The 20,987-nt window shown below is 34.0% G+C and overlaps 1 protein-coding gene across 1 annotated transcript in view; it reads left to right on the top strand.

The window, feature by feature from the left end:
- The first annotated feature begins 4,190 nt into the window (after positions 1-4,190).
- Positions 4,191-20,987, top strand: part of glg1b (golgi glycoprotein 1b) — a 54,293-nt gene continuing 37,496 nt past the window's right edge. Inside the window, 1 exon segment of the mRNA NM_001045395.1 lies at positions 4,191-4,618. Within this exon segment, the coding sequence (NP_001038860.1) occupies positions 4,283-4,618 (336 nt within the window). The 5' untranslated portion in view covers positions 4,191-4,282.

The following is a 20,987-nucleotide window of genomic DNA, read 5'->3' on the forward strand; positions in this document are numbered from 1 at the left end:
GGCAGTAGATTGTATTTAGGCTTAGCAGAGTTTGGACATTTTGCAAGTATTTACAATAATGATGTGAGCGATTGAGACTGCATTCGTTCTTCAAAATTTTGGTTTATAACCCTCTAAAAAGAGTTTCTAAATAAATAAACCCAAACATTTGCTATTGCACATGCCACACATTTAACAATTAACATTTGCATGCATAATTTACTTTTTCACAAGATTTTACATTGAAAACACATCACACATTTACATTATAGTATATATTTTATAAGATATTAAAGGAGTAGATAGAGTAAAATAGACAAGTTTATTTTTATACCACAAATGCTCTGTCTAAAACAATGTATAATAGAAATAATATTATCGATGTTATTTTTGTTATTATTTATTTGTGCATTTTATAATAAAAAAAAGAATAAAATTATATTTAATACAAAAAAATATTGGACCCTGTGAAACAACGACTGTATATAAGGTGTATACGTTTAATTCAATTAATTACATTAAATAATTAGAATAATAAGAAACAATTTATAGCCTTTATTTGACATATTTAGTGATACAGAATAGTAATATTTATTCTCTTGCTCTTCATGTTATATTTTAACATATTTAATCTTTTTATTCACTTTTTTGTATTAGTGCTGTGTAAACATTTTATTGCACATTTATGGAAACCCTTGAAGAGATTTAGATCACGTAAATACTTGCATGTTATAATGCACATTTGATCTCATCTAGTTTTATGAGAGTGTTTTTTTTTTGTAGCAATATTTGTTTACAATACAGAATATGAATCACATTGTCAATAAAAAAAGATACAAGAAAGAAAGAGAAAAACGAAAGTAAGAATAAAGAACAGGATATAAACTTGAGAGTAAGGCATTTAAGAATCATTTACAGTACATAAATTAAAGTCATTAAAAAATGAAATAGTTCTGTTTGCTTTCTTAATTTTAGATAATGAAATTAAATATAAATAATGACTAAATTCTTGAAAAAAAAACAGGAAAACATGGTTTGGTATTTGTAAATTCCATATCCACAAGTGCAAATTTACTAAGTAAATAAGTTAAATTTATAATAAAACAAGCATTTCTCTTAGTAGAGGCAGATTCATAATAACCAAAAAGAATTTCTTTAAAAGTAACAAAAACATCTGGTTGTATATTATAGTTAATAAATGAGCCAATATGGTTGCAAGATTGAACAGCAATATTACAATCCCAAAATAAACCAAAAACAGTTTCAGCTGAAATTGACTAAATGAACACTCTACATGAATATTAGCAGGCCTGGAAGAATTTAGAGCCCCCTGGGCACAATGTCTTGCAGGCTCCCTACCTATCCGCACCCCTATAGTTGAATTAAAACATAAGATTGATGTAATATTTTTCTAATAAATGATATACAGTACATATATTTATAGTCTACAAAGATTTAACCTATTTATAAAACATTTAAAGAACACTTTGAAAAAAAAAAAACTATTACAACAACTAATGAAAATTAATGTATTTAAATATACTTGTTAAGTTCACTGAAGCAGTCGAAAAATGTATATTTAAGGGTATTTTTAATGTATAACTTCTACACTTATAATGCATATGATTTGCATATAACACCTCTCCAATCCAGTTCTATGAATCTGAGTCCTCCATAATAATAATAATAATAATTCGTTACATTTATATAGCGCTTTTCTGGGCACTCAAAGCGCTTTACACAATGGGGGGGGGGATCTCCTCATCCACCACCAGTGTGCAGCATCCACCTGGATGACGCGACGGCAGCCATTTTGCGCCAGACCGCACACCACACACCAGCTGATTGGTGGAGAGGAGACAGAGTGATGATATGCCAATCATGATATGGGGAGGGTTAGGAGGCCATGATGGACAGAGGCCAGTGGGCAGATTTGGCCAGGATGCCGGGGTTAAACCCCTACTCTTTTTCGAAGGACATCCTGGGATTTTTAATGACCACAGAGAGTCGGGACCTCGGTTTAACGTCTCATCCGAAAGACAGCGCTCACTGAGCAGTATAGAGTCCCCGTCACTATACTGGGGCATTAGGACCCACACAGACCGCAGGTTGGGCGCCCCCTGCTGGCCTCACTAACACCACTTCCGGCAGCAACCTAGCTTTCCCAAGTGGTCTCCCATCCAGGTACTGACCGGGCGCAGCCCTGCTTAGCTTCAGTGGGCGACCATGTGAGAGTTGCAGAGAGCTAGCTGCCGGCTAATATACACACTTATTAATGATTTCTACTTGTCTTCCTTATGATGAAGAGTAGGCAAAATCTGATGTAATGGGGGGGGGGGGGGGTGAGTTCATCAGACGCTGGATTTTGTGATCGATCGTGTCAAAACATGTTGCCATGCGCTTTACTATATACGCCACTCACACTGCTGTTTGCTGCTCTCTTTAGTTATGTTGTCTCTGTCAAACAAATGGTGATGGGTGAGAATCATTCATTAAAAAACTAAACAAAACAAAACTCTGCTGTTGTTTTCTGGGGATGTTTTTATTGCATAACAAGAACAATAGCATACAAAAAGAGGAATCAATGCTTACATGTTTTTCACATCTAAGGAACAAATCAGTAGAAAAAAACTAGACAAAAAAAATCTAAATAGATATAGAAATTTTGAAAAATTCACATAAGAAAAGGATTCCAAAATTGCATACATTCTTATAGCTTATATATATATATATATATATATATATATATATATATATATATATATATATATATATAACATATACATATATATATATATATATATATATATATGTCTTTTAGGTTTTCGATATAATGCTTAGGATCAATTTTCATTTATTCATTTTCTTGTCGGCTTAGTCCCTTTTATTAATCTGGGGTCGCCACAGCGGTTTGAACCGCCAACTTATCCAGCAAGATTTTTTTGCCCTTCCAGCCGCAACCCAGCTAGGAAACATCCACACACACACACACACTCATACACTACGGACAATTCAGCCTACCCAATTCACCTGTACCGCATGTCTTTGGACTTTGGGGGAAACCGGAGTACCCGGAGGAAACCCACACGGTGAACATGCAAACTCCACACAGAAACGCCAACTGAGCCGAGGATCGAACCAGCGACCCAGCGACCTTCTTGCTGTGAGGCGAACGTGCTACCCACTGCGCTACCCCCTACCCACTGGTAGTACCATATAAACTAACAAAAATGGTCCAATGATAAGCCTAATATTTATTTGTTAAAAAATGATCCTATAGGCTTGAACTGCGTCGCCTAGGATCAATTTTTAACAAATAAATATTAGGCTTATCATTGGACCATTTTTGTTTGCGTATATGGTACTTCCCAAATATTATCATTAAATTAATAAACAAATTTTGCTCAAAAGTTTTGTTGTTATTTTTGTAAATAAATAAAAAATATCTTGACATGAAAACTGAATTTTTAATTTTGTAAGTTTAAATATAAAATATTCAACATCAAACCAAAACATTTGGGTATATGTGCATTAAAAAAAACAGGTGCTTTAGTGATTCCTCCTCTAATGTCTCTAAAAAGAATTTAACACCTTCTTTCACTGGATAAATTACATGTATTCGTTTATGTCACGTCTTTAACTTTATTGGTGAGACAGTATTTACTAAGTAAGTTCCAAACTTTTTTCCACTCAATTTGCTCAAATAAGGAATTCCAAAAACATTTGCATTTAGGCAACAATGTGGTTCTGCGTAACTTTTTAATGTAACAGTTATTACATTTATTGCCTATAATTTTCACACCATTGCTACTTAACTGATTAGTAAAAGATTTGATTCAGAGGATAAATGATCGGATAAGAGCAGAACAAATCCACTAGGAATTGCATCAAATACTATCGCAAATTTTTTAGCAGTTATGGTGATCTTGTAATAATTGAGGAGTTTTCTGAGGATGTCTCAAGTCAAGATGATCCCACTATGACGAAGGTTTAACTCATGAATATTAACATAGTCGTTGCTTGGTAACCTCACTGGAGTGTCCGCTTACTCGACGTCGTTAATATTCATGATCCATGCCTTTCTCGTTGTACTTATTTACAAACGTCAGTTATTCCGCCAGTCAGTGTGGCCTACGTTGCGTCGCGTAATTAATATTCATAAACCTACGTTGCGTTGCGTAATAAATATTCATCAGCAAGCCCTTCGCCGTAGTAGAATCTGCCGGTGGGTCAGCTCTGTGTGTTCGGCTGCAGGAGGAGTAACGGAGTAAACGGAGCTTTGATTCAGCTGTTGTGGCCGAAGATGGCGGCGTGTAGACGTGTTCAGCCGCTGCTGCTCCTCATGTCTGTCTGCCTGCTCGCCGTACAGTCTCTTAAACCTCCTCCGGGATTCGGGAATGTTCATCCACCGGCGCTCGCCAAGCACCAGCAGCTCAAAGCTGCGATACTGAACCCCGGGAATAACGCCGCCGCCGCCGCTGCTGCCGCCGCCGCGTCCTCCGGTTCTCAGACCAGGAGATCCAGCAGCTGGAAACTGGCAGAAGAGCAGGCCTGCCGGGACGACGTGACCCGTCTGTGTGCGAAACACACCTGGACAAACAACCTGTCTGTGCTGGAATGCCTGCAGGACAAGAAGGAGGTGAGCTGCTGGACCCTTATCATGTTATCATGCTGATGATGACTGTGTGTAATGTGTGTGTATGTAGGATAATTGATAACACATACAAAATAATAAAAAAGATAACAGTAAAACATTGGAGTTCCTGTAAATAATGTTTATATGTATTTATTTGATTGTTGTATTTTTACTTTATATTTATTACTTTTACTTATATTGGTACAGATATTCATGCATAAAATAAAATACTGTAATATTATTAGACTAATATGATTCAAATATTTAAAAGTAAAGTAATTTGGAAAAAATATATAAGCATTATCATGTTGATGACTTTGTGTGTATAAGATAATTGATAGCACACAAAATAATTGGACAGCTAATACTAGTTATAGGAAAAATGTGTTATTCTTATTGTGGGAACATAATTATAATTTTTAGATTTATTATTTATATTGTATTTATTTTTATTATAGTATTTTTGCTTTATGTTGCTACACATTTTCATGCTTGCAATCTGACATGATTGAATAAACAAGTACATTTTTACACAATTATCATAAAAGCCATGCAAAAAGTATTTCTGCAATATTATTTGACAATAATATGATTCAAATATTCAAATTTATAGTTGTTTTAAAAATCTGTATAATGATTATTATGACTGTAATGTGTGTGTATAGGATAATTGTTAACATACAAAATAATAAAAAAAGATAATAGAAGTTGTAAAAGTATAACTGTAATATTAATTTATTAATATTATTAGACATTAATATGATTCAAATATTTGTTTATAGTTATTTGAGAAAATTGTATATCCTTTGCAATTTGAAATCAGATTTTTAAACCTGAATGATTACACCCCCCCCCTGTTTATTTTGTCTCAATTTCTGCTTAACAGAGAGAATTTCACATTTCTAAACATCACAGTTTTAATAACTCATTTCTAATAACTGACTTATTTTACCTTTACCCTGAAGACATTAAATAATATTTTACTACGTATTTTTCAAGATAGTAATATTCAGCTTAAGGTAACACTTAAAGGCTTAACTAGGTTAATTAGGTTAACAAGGCACACTTTACAAAAAATTCATAATTTTACGATTTATGCTGGAAAAAAAACGTAAAATAACGACCGTTACATTACAAAAATGTACTGTAAAATAACAGAGGTTGAATTACAGGAATTTACCAGAAATTAAAATTTAAGGAAATTTTTGTAATTTAATATTCATAATTTTTAGGTATATTTCTGTAATTTACCGGCCGTTATTTTATGTTTTCTTCTGGCTTCCCAGTTGCTGGGAATAAACCATAAAATTACGTATTAAAAAATATTATCAGACATACTCTGAAAATTTCCTTGCTCTGTTAAACATCATTTGGAAAATATTTAAAAAAGAGAAAAAAAAATCAAATAGGGGCTAATAATTCTGACTTCAACTCTATAAGTTGATGATGACTGTGAAATGTGAACCCTATATATCAGATAATTGTTAACACATACAAAATAATAATAATATAATGCTAGTTGTGCAGTGCTTATAGCAGAAACATAATTCTATATTTTTAAATTGATTAATTTACTGTTAAGTAATATATACTTATTGGTTTAAATATTCAGGAAATCAGCATGTCTACAATAGACAAATGATAATCAATGATGATAATAAAAACATCAATAATACATTTGTTGTATTTATTAGTATCAGTTGTATTCTTAATCATAACACCACACGGTTAAAATAGTTGGGTTAAAAATACACCAACATATAACCCAACTATTGGTTGTTATAGCACCTTCCCAACTATGGCCTATTTTAACCCATTACACTGGGTTATTTAATTTAACAAATTGAGTTATTAAATAAATAACCCAATGATGGTTAAAAATAACCTGACAAAGCACCAAATATTTAACCCAACTGGTTGAATTATTAATAAATAACCCAATAAAGGTTAAACAATAAGCCAACAAAGCACCAAATATTTAACCCAACTGGTTGAGTTATTAATAAATAACCCAATAAAGGTTAAAAATAACCCAACAAAGCACCAAATATTTAACCCAACTGGTTGAGTTATTAATAAATAACCCAATAAAGGTTAAACAATAAGCCAACAAAGCACCAAATATTTAACCCAACTGGTTGAGTTATTAATAAATAACCCAATAAAGGTTAAAAATAACCCATTCATTCATTTTCTTGTCGGCTCAGTCCCTTTATTAATCCGGGGTCGCCACAGCGGAATGAACCGCCAACTTATCCAGCAAGTTTTTACGAAGCGGATGCCCTTTCAGCCGCAACCCATCTCTGCGAAATAAAATTAACCCAACAAAGCACCAAATATTTTTAAGTCAATCATTCGAATAAATGAATAACTCAACATTTTTAGAGTTCAATAATGATAAAAATCAATAACATTAAGAATTTCAAAATATCTTTATAATTATTTAAGTATTTATTAATATTATTTATTATCATTATTATTATTATTGTAAACCTTTGTTAATTTCACACAAGGGAAGGAAACAAGATACAAGATGCCTTCATCTAAACTCCCATTAAACATGTTAGTTGAGTTATTAGCACAATATATTATTCATTTAACAGGTGACATTAAAGGCTCAGTGAAATGTCATGACCACAAAGGTCAATAATTCCCGATAAAAGTTCATGTTTATCTCAATGCAGGTTGTCAGTCCTGCTGCCGGGTTGTTTTCAGCCAATCATTTGAGCTGTAAATAACACATGACTAATTACTGCATCCCGACAACAATAAAAGCCCTTCACTATAGTGACCACAGTCAGAGCTTTTGTCTGATTGAATGAATATGCAGATGTATATGCAAACGCTGTTATTTTTTCTCTCTGACTTTCATACAGCTGCACAAGCACTTTAATGTGGACTGGATTCATTTATGAAGCTTAAGGTCTACTAACTAGATTTGAGTTTTGTGTTTTGCTGCGCTGTGCAGGTTGACACAGTGACCCAGTTGTGTGGATGGGGAAATGATTACAGGATAACTTTTGTCTCATGACCGCTGGGGCCTTGTGATAATGTTTTATTTGAGCTTGAAACGATCAACCGTAGGGCGGCACAGTGGCTCAGTAGTTAGCTCTGTCGCCTTACAGGAAGAACATCGCTGGTTTGTCAAGTCAGCTGGGATTTCTGTGTGGAGTTTGCATGTTCTCCCCGTGTTTTGCGTGGGTCTCCTCCGGGTGCTTTGGTTCCCTCCCCAGTCCAAACACATGCGGTATAGATAAATTGGGTAAGCAAAATTGTCCGTAATGTATGTGAGAATGTGAGAGTGCATGCGTGTTTCCCATTATTGGGTTGCAGCTGGAAGGGCATCTGCTGTGTAAAACATATGGTGGATAAGTTGGCGGTTCATTCCACTGTGGCGACCTCTAAAATAGAGACTAATGCGTTAATGTATTAATTAAATTTGCGTAAATTTGGACAAAATTTGTCCATAACCAAGTCTTTTTTTTGTGTGTTTTGTTGGTCCGAAACAGCTCACCAAAGCGAACTTCTTGGGGGAGGTCATTGTGGTCCTAACAATCTTAGAGCTTCCATTGGTTAGTGATGACTATGCGATCGGTCGGTGTTTTTGAAGTTCCGCCTTCTTTGGCGTGCATTATATTCTCTCAGTTCATAAACAGGAGAAAAACATCCAGCACAACAACAACAAGTGAGCAATGGGAATACACTGGAGGGTCAGGTTGACAAAGTAAGATGTTTTCTCGTAAGATGTCTTACTTTAGTTACCTCCAAAAAGTAATCTGATTACATAACCCAAGTAACTTTTAATGCATTATCCCCAACACTTGGGGGAGTTATTTCCTGCTAAATGTGAATAGGATCAGTGTTGGCGAAAGTTACTTTAGAAAAATCTGGATTAAAATATTGAGTTACTCCCCAAAAATTAGTTTAACGTTTTTTTTTTTGTTTGTTTTTTTATATATATATGTTAGTCAGAGAGCCACAGCATCAGATACACAGAATCATTAGACATCAACTGCTCCAATGTGGTGGTGAAATACAATTTTGCTCACGTTTTCTTTCTCTCTGAATAAAACAATATAATTACATATTCATACAATAAGGAAAAAAAAAAATCAACAACAGTACAGAGAATAAATAAATACAAATGCTCAAAGGGTACAACAGTAGTAGAAAATAAAATAATAATATATGTTAAAAAAATTGTAATAAAAAAAAAAAATACTTCCCAAAAAGTAATGAGTAGCATTACTTAGTTACTTTTTAATGAAAGTAATGTGTTAATTTTTTTAGTTACTTTTGCGTTACGTTTCCTTACCTGGCAGAGGCTTGATCTCTTTCAGATTGTTCGGGTTTTTTCTTCTTTTTTTTAACAGAGGAGCTCTGCAATGACAACACACTGTTTAACTTTCATTTACCTTTTAAAAAAAACACTTAAAAAATAATAATTTAGGAGAATGTTATCTTCGGAGAACTTTCAAACCCCAGAACTAAACGTGCTGTATATGCAGATTAATGAAAGTTTAAAGCAATGTGTTTGCTAATTTTGCACTTTTTGTCTTATTAGTGCAGTAAAGTCACCGTTGATTGTGACAATCGTCTTTTTTCTTCTTCGATGGGTTCAGAATAAAGAGAATACTTTCAATGCAGAAATGTAAGGCTCTGCCATTTTTGTTTTTGTCTGTTTTTACGGGACGCACATTAATTTAACTAAGCTAATTAAATAAACTAATTAAATTAACTAAAAAGGAACTTTAATTACTTCTCAACTCAAATATTATAACTCAGTATTTTAAAGTAATGCATTACTTTGCTTGTTACTTAGCAAACTAATCTAATGTTTTAATGCATTAGCCTCCACACTGAATAGGACTTTGTGCAAAAAGGCAAATGTTTGCTCATCAGTGTCCATGACAATTAGTTAGTTAACTTCATCAGTCTTAATCTGTATGCACGTTAATGACATTCATGTATAATCAACCATTGTTAAGGTGTAACGATTTAAAGGATTTGGCCAATAGTCATTCATCAATTAATCACTGGGGTCTGTCTCTAGCATGTGTCCTTAATTTATTTTTAGTATTCAGTTGGTAAAAGAAAACTGAACTTTATCTGTGTAGTAGATCTTGATTTGATAAATCTGTTTGCTATTTTTGCGCAGAATTTTTGTATAAAATTTGCAGATTTATGCAGAATGACTTTGTGAGTTTAGTAACTAAAAATGAATGAAATGAAAAATTGAACTTTGTACCCTTTATTTAAGGTTTACAATGCAAATTTAAATTAGAACCACTTGTTTGGTAAACAAATAAAGTATATATATCTACACTATAAAAAAGGCTGGGTTCCACACTGTTCCTTCATGTTGTCCCAACACAAGCCGATTAAGTTAACTTAATTGTTTTTACAAATTTAAGTGGATATACCCCCCCAGAAAAAGGAAAAAAAAAATTGTGTGAGACTTATAACTGCAGCCAGAGGAGAGAATTACGGCAAATTTTTCATACATCGTTTTTGATGTAGTGGCGTGGTAGTATGTGTATTTATTTATTTAATTTTTTTAGTATTTTAGGCAAGTACTGTGTAGTTTTTTATATATATTTATTTTTTGTATTTTTTACTTATAATTATATATATATATATATATATGTGTGTATATGTATGTATATATACTACAGATACTGGAAGCCTGTGCTGGCATTTCTCCTGCGGTGTTGCTATCAGTGTGTAAAGAGTGGGAGAAGAGGGTTGCATTGACAATCCAACTTAATGGGGAGCACATTGAACACATTTTATAAGTGGACAAAAACTTGTAAATAACTCATGAGAGAATAAAGTTGTGTAAAAAACAAGCACACCATTGTTTTTCTTGTGAAATTCCTAATAAGTTAGATGTGTTAAACGACCCTCTTCCTATAGAAAAAAACAAAAGTTGGATCCAAAATGGCCGACTTCAAAATGGCCACCATGGTCACCACCCATCTTGAAAAGTTTGCCCCCTCACATATACTAATGTGCCACAAACAGGACGGTAATATCACCAACTATTCTCATTTTGTTAAGGTGTATCCATATAAATGGCCCACCCTGTAGAATAATAACGGAAGACATTAACAAATTTTGCTCTGTTTTAACCGACTACTCCCTCAGTGTTGGAGATTCTGACGCTGCACCTCTTCTCATCTGGCAGTCACCAGGGCCAAGGTTCATTTACAGCTAGACACAAATTCATTTAGCCGAAGAAACATCTTAGAGCAGCACTTTTCTCCAGTAGACCTCCACAACCTCTTGAGCTTCTGTTTAAACATCTCTTCTCGCCCACAGTATGCAAAAATCCAGCTCTCATTACAGTCACAGCTTTAAACTCATATTGATGGGTCTTTGCACCCCCCCCCCCCCTCTCTCTCTTTAGTAATTCACAGACTCAGGCTCTCATTAGTGTCGAAGCGAGGTCTTGTTCTCTGGTCCGTGATAACTAATTTCAGCACCTGAGGGACATTTCAGATAGTGGTCTGGCTGAAACGCCACCATTATGTGTGTCCCATTTAGAGCGTCAAATGTTGGCTGCGTTGGCCTTGAAATGCAATTGGACGTACGCTTGGAGTTCATTTCTTTTTAATCATCTATTCTATGCCTGAGAAAATTGAAATGTGGGTGGCTTCGTTTTTCGCTCTGATGTATTCGGTGGTAATACGCTGGTATTAATTGGTCTAAATGCTGTCTGAAATGAGCAGTGTGTGTGCACTTGGTGGGTTGTAGCTTGAAGAAAATGTGTGAGGGGAAAAAATGTTCAGCACATATTCTAGACGGTTTGAATGAAAGTACGTTTCGTTTTTAGTTTTATGGCTGTGTTTGTGAAATATAGGCCAAATTAGCAGCACAGTTATACAAATAAAGCAGATGCGCATCAGTATATTATATACAGCAGGGAAAAGGATTTTCCTGGGAATATTATTTGTATAGGAGCTGTTGACATGGAATTGAAGCAGATTTTGGTAAAAACCCAAACAATACAAGCATAAAAATACAACAAAACAAGAAATCTGAAAAATTAGGTGTGTGTGATAACAATGGAATGACAGGAGAAAGCGCTGAACTACTGAAGCGTATTTAATACTTTATATAAAAGGATATTTTTTTGGTGATGGCAGCATAAAGACGCCTCTCATATGGAGTCACATGCATTGCTCAAGTGTGAGTTTTTCACAGACTTCAACAGAGTGTAAAAATCTTGATGGTTCTGTGGGTCTCGTCTTTCAAATCTGAACTTTATTTCGTATTTTCTATTGGATTCGGATCAGGTGATTGGCTGGGCCATTCTACAGCTTGATTTTCACTCTCTGAAAGCATTTGAGAGTTTCCTTGGCTGTGTTTTGGATCATTGTCTTGCTCAAATGTCCACCTAGGCCCCGTTTACACTAGTGCGTTTTAGTTTTAAAACGGCATTTTAGAATGAAAATGATCCACGTCCACACTAGTGTTTCACTCAGCGTTTCTGAAGAGCTCTCCGTCTACACCAAAACACTGAAAACGCACATCATGTGACAACACTGCAGCCTATCTACCCAGATGAGAGCTGTGCTAGTCGAGGATCTCCCGCTGGATCTAATCTCACTATATTTGCTAAACGTGATATTTAATTCATCTTGTTGTCTTTATCTAATGACATATTCCCCGACTTTGGTCTTTTGAATCTATTACTTGTTCTCAGGTAACGTGTTTTGGCTGATCGCAGAGATAATTGAATAATTAATCTAACCACGTACATTTTGTATATCGAGTAATTGCTGCCTTTATTTCCTATAATGTATAAACTTATACTTTAATAATGGCCATTATTGATTAATTAAACTGATATTCAGCAAAAGAGAGGGTATGTTTCGTATTTTCAATGAAAATGAAAGGAGGCAGTGATGTTAGGCTCTGTTTTGTTGTAAATATGCATACAGTGAAGATGACGCTCATGTATGCTGCACAACGCCTCAACATTTCTGCTGTCTGTTAAGTTGTTAATATCAAAAATGAAAATAGCAGTTCCTTCATGTTTTTATTGAGGAAAATCCCCAATCAGAGAGGCGAATGTCGGCAGCCCTCCCTCCGTTTTCAGATGTCTCCGTTTTCCCCCATCCACACTGAGACCTAGCAGCAGCGTTTTAGGATGAAAAAGGCCTCTTCAGCGTTTTCAAAATGTTCCATTTTCGGCGCTCGAAAACTCCGGCGTAGTGTGGACGGACGGCGTAACCGTAGCATAACTTATGCGTTTTCAAACTAAAAATTAAAACTTCATCCTCCTGCTAATGCAGATGCTGGACTGAAGCAGCTTTTTATTTTTATTTTATTGTTACCAACATCTAGTGAAAATTTCAAGTGCACGGCACCATTAGAAATATGTTGTCAGAGAAAAATGGTGACGTGTTCATATTTATGTCCCCTAGAGCTATGGAAAGCAACCGCTTGAGGATTCTTTGCTTCTCTGGATGTATTTGTTAGTTATGTTTTTGATTAAAATGCAATTATTGGTAACATTTTATGTTTATGGTCCCTGTTGCACATTTTGTTGACTAAAAGTTGCATTGCAATTACATGCCAATTACTTCTCATTTGAATATTAATAGACTGTCTGCTTAATATCTGTTGATATGCTCCTTCAACGGACATTTAACCGACTATAGGAAACTTTGCAAGTACATGTCACTAACCCTAACCTAACAGTGTACTTCTATATAGGGACCATCAAACAAAAGTGAAACCCAATTATTTGTTTTAAATACATGTTGTTTTCAATATGTCTGACAAAATAGTTTGCAGTAAATAAACTAACTATTTACATTTTAGTAGTGTTTTGTTTTTGTAAATCGTGGGAAAATGGAATTTATTTTTTTACTCTCACAAACAAATTTACAGGATGTATTGTAATGCATAGAAAATTGTTACATTTCTCTCACTTTTTAACTTTAATCTGTAATATTTTTTTATCTTAATTCTATTTTTTTATTTTATATTATGTTATATTTATATTTTTGTATTTTTTTCATATTATATATTATGTATATTTTTTGTATTGCTGTAATTTTTGATGTATAGTGTTGTGGTAGTATGTGTATTTCTTCATTTATTTATTTGAATTGATTTTTAGTATTTTAGGCAAGTACTGTGTAGTTTTATGTAAGTTTTATTGTGCATATATAAGTATTTTTTACTTGGAATAATACTATAAATTATATATATATATATATATATATATATATATATATATATATATATATATATATATATATATATATATATATATATATATATATATATATATATATATATATATATATATATGCACATATTTAGCACTTTTTTTAGCACTTTTAGGCTTAATGTTCTGAACATATAGGATCATTTATTATATATACACAGTTTAAGTCAAAATGATTAGCCCTCTTGTGAATTTCTTTTTCAAATATTTCCCAAATGATGTTTACCAGACCAAGGAAATTTTCACAGTATTTCCTATAATAGTTTTCTTCTGGAGAAAGTCTTATTTGTTTTATTCCAGATATTATATATATATATATATATATATATATATATATATATATATATATATATATATATATATATATATATATATATATATATATATATACACACACAGAACAAACCACTGTTAAACAAAATGTGTTGACACATTCAGAAATGTGTTAAAAAATTCTCTCCATTGAACAGAACTTGTGGAAAAATCTATACAGGGGAACTAATAATTCTGACTATCTATACACACACACACACACACACACAGACACACAGACACACACACACACACACACACACACACACACACACACACACACACACACACACACACACACACACACACTTTAATTATTTTATATATGTACTTCATACTAGCATCATTATCATCTTTTAAATCCTGCCAATTCCAAAAATGTGCTGTACTGATGCTTGTAGCATTGCATTATGTGATTTACTACATTTCTGGCATTGGCAGGATTTCAACGATGATAATAATGCTTGCATGAATGAAACATCAAGACGCTATACTCGTCTCTCCTTCTCTCCTCCTGCATGCCAAGTTCATTTGCCCACCAACGGTTGCTTCAGAGCTCCAGACCCAAGCTCTAATTATTGGTATAATTGCTTTGCAGAGGCTCGGCAACAGCTGTGGCCTTCTGAAGAGGTAAATGATGTCCATAAATCTCTCTGAGGTCAGACCCCTCCGCTCTGCTTTTTTGGAGAACTAACCCTCGACGGCAGGAGGTTCGGTGTTCAGATGCGGCACGTCTGGATCACTTTCATTTGCATTTTTAGCAGGCTGCTGTACTGGTGGGATGCCGCGGTGGGTTTGTTGTAAACAAAGCCGCCAGCGTGACTGATATGAGACCCTCCCACGGGGATCTCACACTGAGAGGAGACGTCCTGATAAAGTCAACCGAAAAGCTTAGCTCTTAATCAAACATTTGTTTCATACACAGTAGGGCTGCACAATATAGTGTGGGGGGGCCGGATGGGCATCGCGATATTTAGATTTTTTGCGATATACAGTTGAAGTCAGATTTATTAGCCCTCCTGAGTTATTAGTAGGGCTGGGCGATTAAAACCTATAATCGATCAAATTTTTCCAGGTTTTTTTTTTTTTCCCGATTACTTTTCTCTACCGCATGTGAAGTCTTGTGACCCTGCTCTGTTAAGCCTTGATTTATACTTCTGCGGACACTTTGCAGCCATCTGATCTCTGGTTAAATAGGACAATAGACCCATTCTTGAGCCTTATATTTAACTACATAGACGATGATTGGAAGCTGTGCCAGAGATGCCTTGAGATGGCATATTTTCAACATAGGCTCATTCTGAAAATATAGCCCTGTATACATTCCTGGAGATCGCACATAATGTAATCAGAAGTTTGTATGGCTGTATTTTGTCTTTTAAACGAACAATACGAAGTGGAATGACCGCTTACCTCCATGTGGATGGCTTTCCCGCTGTTACCATTTTGTCCAGTAGCTTGCCATGTCGGCAGACTTGAGACGTAGAGAGAAGTTGACCATGACGATGGAGTTGGAGTCTGGCGAAGAATGGTTTCAGAAAGCGGGTAAAACAAAAACAGAATCCAAAGAATAAAATAAACATGTAGCAGGGTGAGAATGTGGTAAATCTGAAAACAAGGGTAAAAATCAGACGAGGGCTTTTCTGTTTCTGGATTGCTTTTGAAAACTGCGGGTTGGGTTTAGGGAAGTGGGTGGGCGGGTTAATCTGTGCTTCTGAAAGCACTATTAGTTGGGTTTAGGGAAGGAGGAGGGTGTGTCAGTCAGTCAGTCCACAGTGGCCTCTGGTGGATTTACGCGAGAACAGCAGGCGCGAATGGCACTCACTGGAGAAATTTGAGATCTTGAAAAGTTTACACATGGTACACATTGGATTCGCGAAAACAAAAACTGCAAAAAAAAAAAAAAAACCTCCTGGGACGTATTTAGTGCTCTCTAGAAATATATATAATGGTAGGTTTTCAGAATGAGCCTGGGTTGTATATTTACATTACATTAAATTTACTATTTACAGATTATTTACATAATATTATTTACAGGATATACAAGAGCTGTTTAATTCAGCAGAGATACTGCTTATGTTCTTATTTTAATTTGAAAAACATTGAAAATATATATTTTTTTGTTTCCAAAAGTGCAAGTTATTTATTTTCACTTTTTAATTAGAAAAATGTGACTGTTTGTTTTAGGCGTTCTGTGGACAATCAAAAATAAATATTGTTTAAGAGGGCTAATCATTTTGACCTTAAAATAGTTAAAAAAAATTAAAAACTGCTTTTATTCTGGCTGAAATAAAACAAACAAGACTTTTTTCAGAAGAAAAAAATATTATAGGAAATACTGTGAAAATATTCTTGCTCTGTTAATTTCATTTTGGAAATATTTGAAAAAGAAAAAGAAATTCACAGGAGGGCTAATCATTTTGAAATTCTGGATTTAACAGAATGAATTGGAGGAGCTGCTAGCCGATAGTGTCTGCGCATGTTTTTCTTGTCTGGTGTTTATGTGTGTGATTTTGTTGGCTGTAAATGGAGGAAGTGTTGGTGTGAAGCGCTAATGAATCTGAAATGAAGTGGAATGAAGTCGTTCAGTGTCCCGCTGAGAGCGAGGCCACACGTCTTGTGGTTTTGACAGCTCTTTAGGACTCTGAGGCTTGGTGGTCTTGATGGGATCAGACCTGATGCTGCTTGATGATTGCTTTATTTATATACAAAGCAGTGTGTTAACTGAATTAAAATATGAAGTAATGAGTTAAAAAAAAATAATAAATTATGATTTTTATGAGAATTGTATGCCGCCTTTGTGACCGAAAAATTCAATTCATCTTTATTATTTAACTTCATCGCTTTTATAAGATTGTGTCAAAGCAGTTAGACATAGTTGAAGTTCTAGTAAAAGATTTCAGTCTGCTTCATTCTAGTTTTTACAGTTGAATTTAAAGTACATATTTCCACACATTTGAGTTATTTCAACTTAATTTAGGCCAATGACATCAAACTACTTTTATTTGAATTATTCTGTGACCTTAAACATTTTTGTTTCTATTTGTTTCTATTTTGTTTCCATTAAGAATGTTCTGGTCATTATTGAACTTTATTAAATGAACAACCAAACAACAAGCTAGATTCTCATTTTCAATTTGTTTTATTTAAATTGTTAAAATATTTCTTGTGTAAATTTCCAAGTAAATTAAAGGCAATACGACATCCATTGTAAATTATTGTAATAAATAAATTGTCATTATTATTTTTTTTTACATTTACATTTTTACATATATTTTATTTATTGATTTGGAACTCTATTTTAATGTAAAATGTCAGTATTTGTCTTAAAATAGCTTTCATTTTATTTAAGCACAACATATTTGTACTATACTCATTATGGTAATCAGTGTTTGTTTTTTAAGTCAGCATAAATTAAAAGAAAGTAATGCTTCATAATTAATAATTATTGTAATTATTGTATAATACTGAATATTATTTATAAAATATAGCCAATAGAGATGCGCAGATCAGCTGAAATGTCACCCGAATCCGCGGCTTCATACTAATCATCCATCCGCCACCCGCCCGCCCATATAATTTTATCTGAATATATCCGCACCGACCCACACCCAATCGTCACTTCAATAATTCAATTCTTTTGTTTTAGGCATGATGATAGGTCAGTGTGGATCGTTTATTATTAACAGCAGATTCAGTGAGCTAATCTGCCATCTCTGATAGTAAAATAATACGCTAATCGTAAAAGTTTTCAAATGAACATTTATTAATAAAATCAAATAGACGTTGTCTTTAGAAAAAGTTTTTCTTTACCAGTTGCTGCCTGCTGCTTTGCCCTGTCACAAACTGTCTGGCTATGGGGCATGATAGCATCAGCATCAACTGCACCGTACTTGGCACCGATGTTTATTAGTCTTTGGACCACTTGGAGGAATCCCTTGCCACTGACGACATCGAAGGGGCATATATCAAGGCAGCACAGATCCACACATGCAACCATCAGACTAGACTTAACTTTCAGTGGTATTATTTGCTGTCCTGACAAATGTAAGAATTTAAAGTGCTTGTCTGATTTTGACTTGACCAGCCTTTCGATTTAACACACATATTTGAAGTACCGGTCTTGTGGCTTTCATGTACATAAAACACTTTACAGGAATTGCATATTGCATACATACCCAGCACTTCATCGTCGTTAACCACTTTTCTTTCCTTCATTTTGTCTTGTTTTTAATTCTCCCTTTTTAAGTCTCTGATCTGTTTCGTCTCCATGTCTGCTTTAACAATTGTACCCCCACTACGCGATTATTTAAAAAAAAAAAAAAGATAGCATGCAAATTAGGGCCTGTTTGCCTGATAAAAAAAATTAAAACACACATGTATTTTAAAGAATGTGTTTTAAAAAATACAAAGCAAAAATCCTTAATTATTGTCCTCCATCCGCAACCCGCCTGACCCCCGGATCATCTGCAATGGCCACAGATATAACCACAATCCGCGCACCAATAATAGCCAATGCTGCTGATATGAAAGTAACATAAATAAACAAAACATTAAAAAAGACAAATATTTGACTTTTTGATTGTTTGTTTAAGATTATATTGTGATTTTCCATTTTTTTATGGTTTGTTTATTTAAGTTAACTTTATATCTGCAGCATTGGCTATATTCAATGCATCATTTTCAGTCATAACAGTTTCTTAAAAAAACACGCAATAAATAAAAACATAACTACCATGTGCGATCCATGAAAAATAAATTACAATGCAGTTTACAAGTATTTACCTTTTTTTGTTAGGAGTTTTTTTTGGGGGAGGGGGTTGATAAGTTTGTGTTTGTGAAAATAATTTATTGTAATGTCAATAATAGTGCTAAACATGCATTTTTGTTGACTCAAAGCCGAGTGCAGTATTTGGGTTAAAAGTTGAGTCAACTCAAAAAAAGCTGTGCAGCAAGTCACCTAATAGTTTTAAGTTGAGTTTAAAGTTTAATTTCTGTCACATCTCCAATAGATTTCGATGATGAAATATGATTCGGACGTGTTTCTGACAGCTTCCCTGTATGTTTGGTGAAGGGTCAGTGTTGAATAATTGCTTTCTTTTTGATTAATGGTGCAGAAATCCTAGTATGGCTTGAACGGAGACTAGCATCTGACAGCAATTGTCAGAGGAGAAGCGATCAGATAGCATTGTTTTGATTCTGACTGTCAGTATCAAATGTGTTGCAATCACAGAACGGGACAGCAATCATGAGGTGACTCGTCCTTTTCCGTTTTTCAGCTTCAGTCAAAGACAAGACATGTTTTTGACCTCAACAGCATGATATTTGGAGAACTTTTGTTGCTTTGTGATGACTATGGAAAAACCTAAAAATATGGAAAATATAGAAAAGCACTAAAATGTAAAATATGATGGCAACTTTACAGAATATCACTTTTTTAGTTATTTTTGAAAATTTTATGCAGCGAAATCTGGTTCTTTTTCTTCACTGTAGCAGGATTATTATAGAAAGCTAAATCCCTTTATTTATTTTAAAATAAAATAATCGTGAACAAAAATGCAATAAAATATGCATTTAAAAATTTACTTAGTGTAAAAAATCTAAACAAAAAATGAATAAATGAATAAAATAAAGTATCATGTACCACATAAACTTAAAAGAAAACTTTAAAACAAAACCGCATGAGTAGACACATTTTTATTTTATATATTTACTCAGATTTTTTTTATATTTTCACACATTTTCTTTGCTGACAGTTTACATAATAATCTGAATTCCAGAAACTATTACTGTCTTCTCTGGGGTTCGTTCCTTATACCACACTTAAACAATCTAAAATGATTTTGCAGATCCTGGATCTGTTAATCTTGATAACTGATCTCTGGCTAATTTGGTTCTTCATACAAGTTTGTGAATCAGATTAAAATATTTGGATGAACTGATCTGAGATCGCTGCATGTGTCATAAAGGGCAGATATATCAGTCCTTGAAATCATATACTGGATGGGTTGGCGGTTCATTCCGCTGTGGCGACTCCAGATTGGTAAAGTGACTAAGCCGAAAAGAAAATGATTGAATGAAGATATAAAACTAATATAAACCTGTAAAGCTTGTAGTTTGTCATTTCCGCCTAAATGCATTAACAGTTTTATTCACGTCAACCTATACTGCAGTTTCTCATCACATCATACCCAATCAAATGCTCTCTAGTATCTGACATGCCCCGCCCCCTAGAAAGATGCTTCTCATTTGGTTTTCACTTGAGGTACTTGAGCTCAACCAATTTTCACTGGCAGAGCTGAGATTAAACAAAACGCTATTGGCTGTTTTATTAAAAAGGGGGAGGAGCTACACTATGTCCCACCCTCTCTTCATTTTTCAGTTGAGATTACATCAAACATTGATTAAAAATGCATGTTTTAAAGCACTTCATGGGATTTTTAATCATGTGGTGTAAGGCATAACTGGCTGCTTAGAATAATTTTGCATCAAAAAACATTTTGACATTGGTAGGTGTCTGCAACTTTTGCAAAACATCAAATCACCAGCATATACTTGTCAAAATCTGTGCAGGAACCCTATAAATTATCATTCCTAAAAAAACAATGAGTATATTGTCCATGTCTATTATCACACAGAAATTGTACTAAAGCTGAGTTATTATTTAAAAGTCTATAAATGTTCTCTTTGAACCCCTTGGGGAGGACCACCCCTGTGAAAGTAGATTACAAAACAGTTGTTTATTCCTTTTTTTTTTTTTTTTTAGCTTATTATTTTTTTATTATTATAAAATTGTTAAAATTACAATTTTTGGAC

The sequence above is a fragment of the Danio rerio genome, chromosome 18, assembly GCF_052040795.2.
Source record: "Danio rerio strain M-AB ecotype USA chromosome 18, GRCz13ab, whole genome shotgun sequence".
In the NCBI taxonomy this organism is placed as follows: Eukaryota; Metazoa; Chordata; class Actinopteri; order Cypriniformes; family Danionidae; genus Danio; species Danio rerio.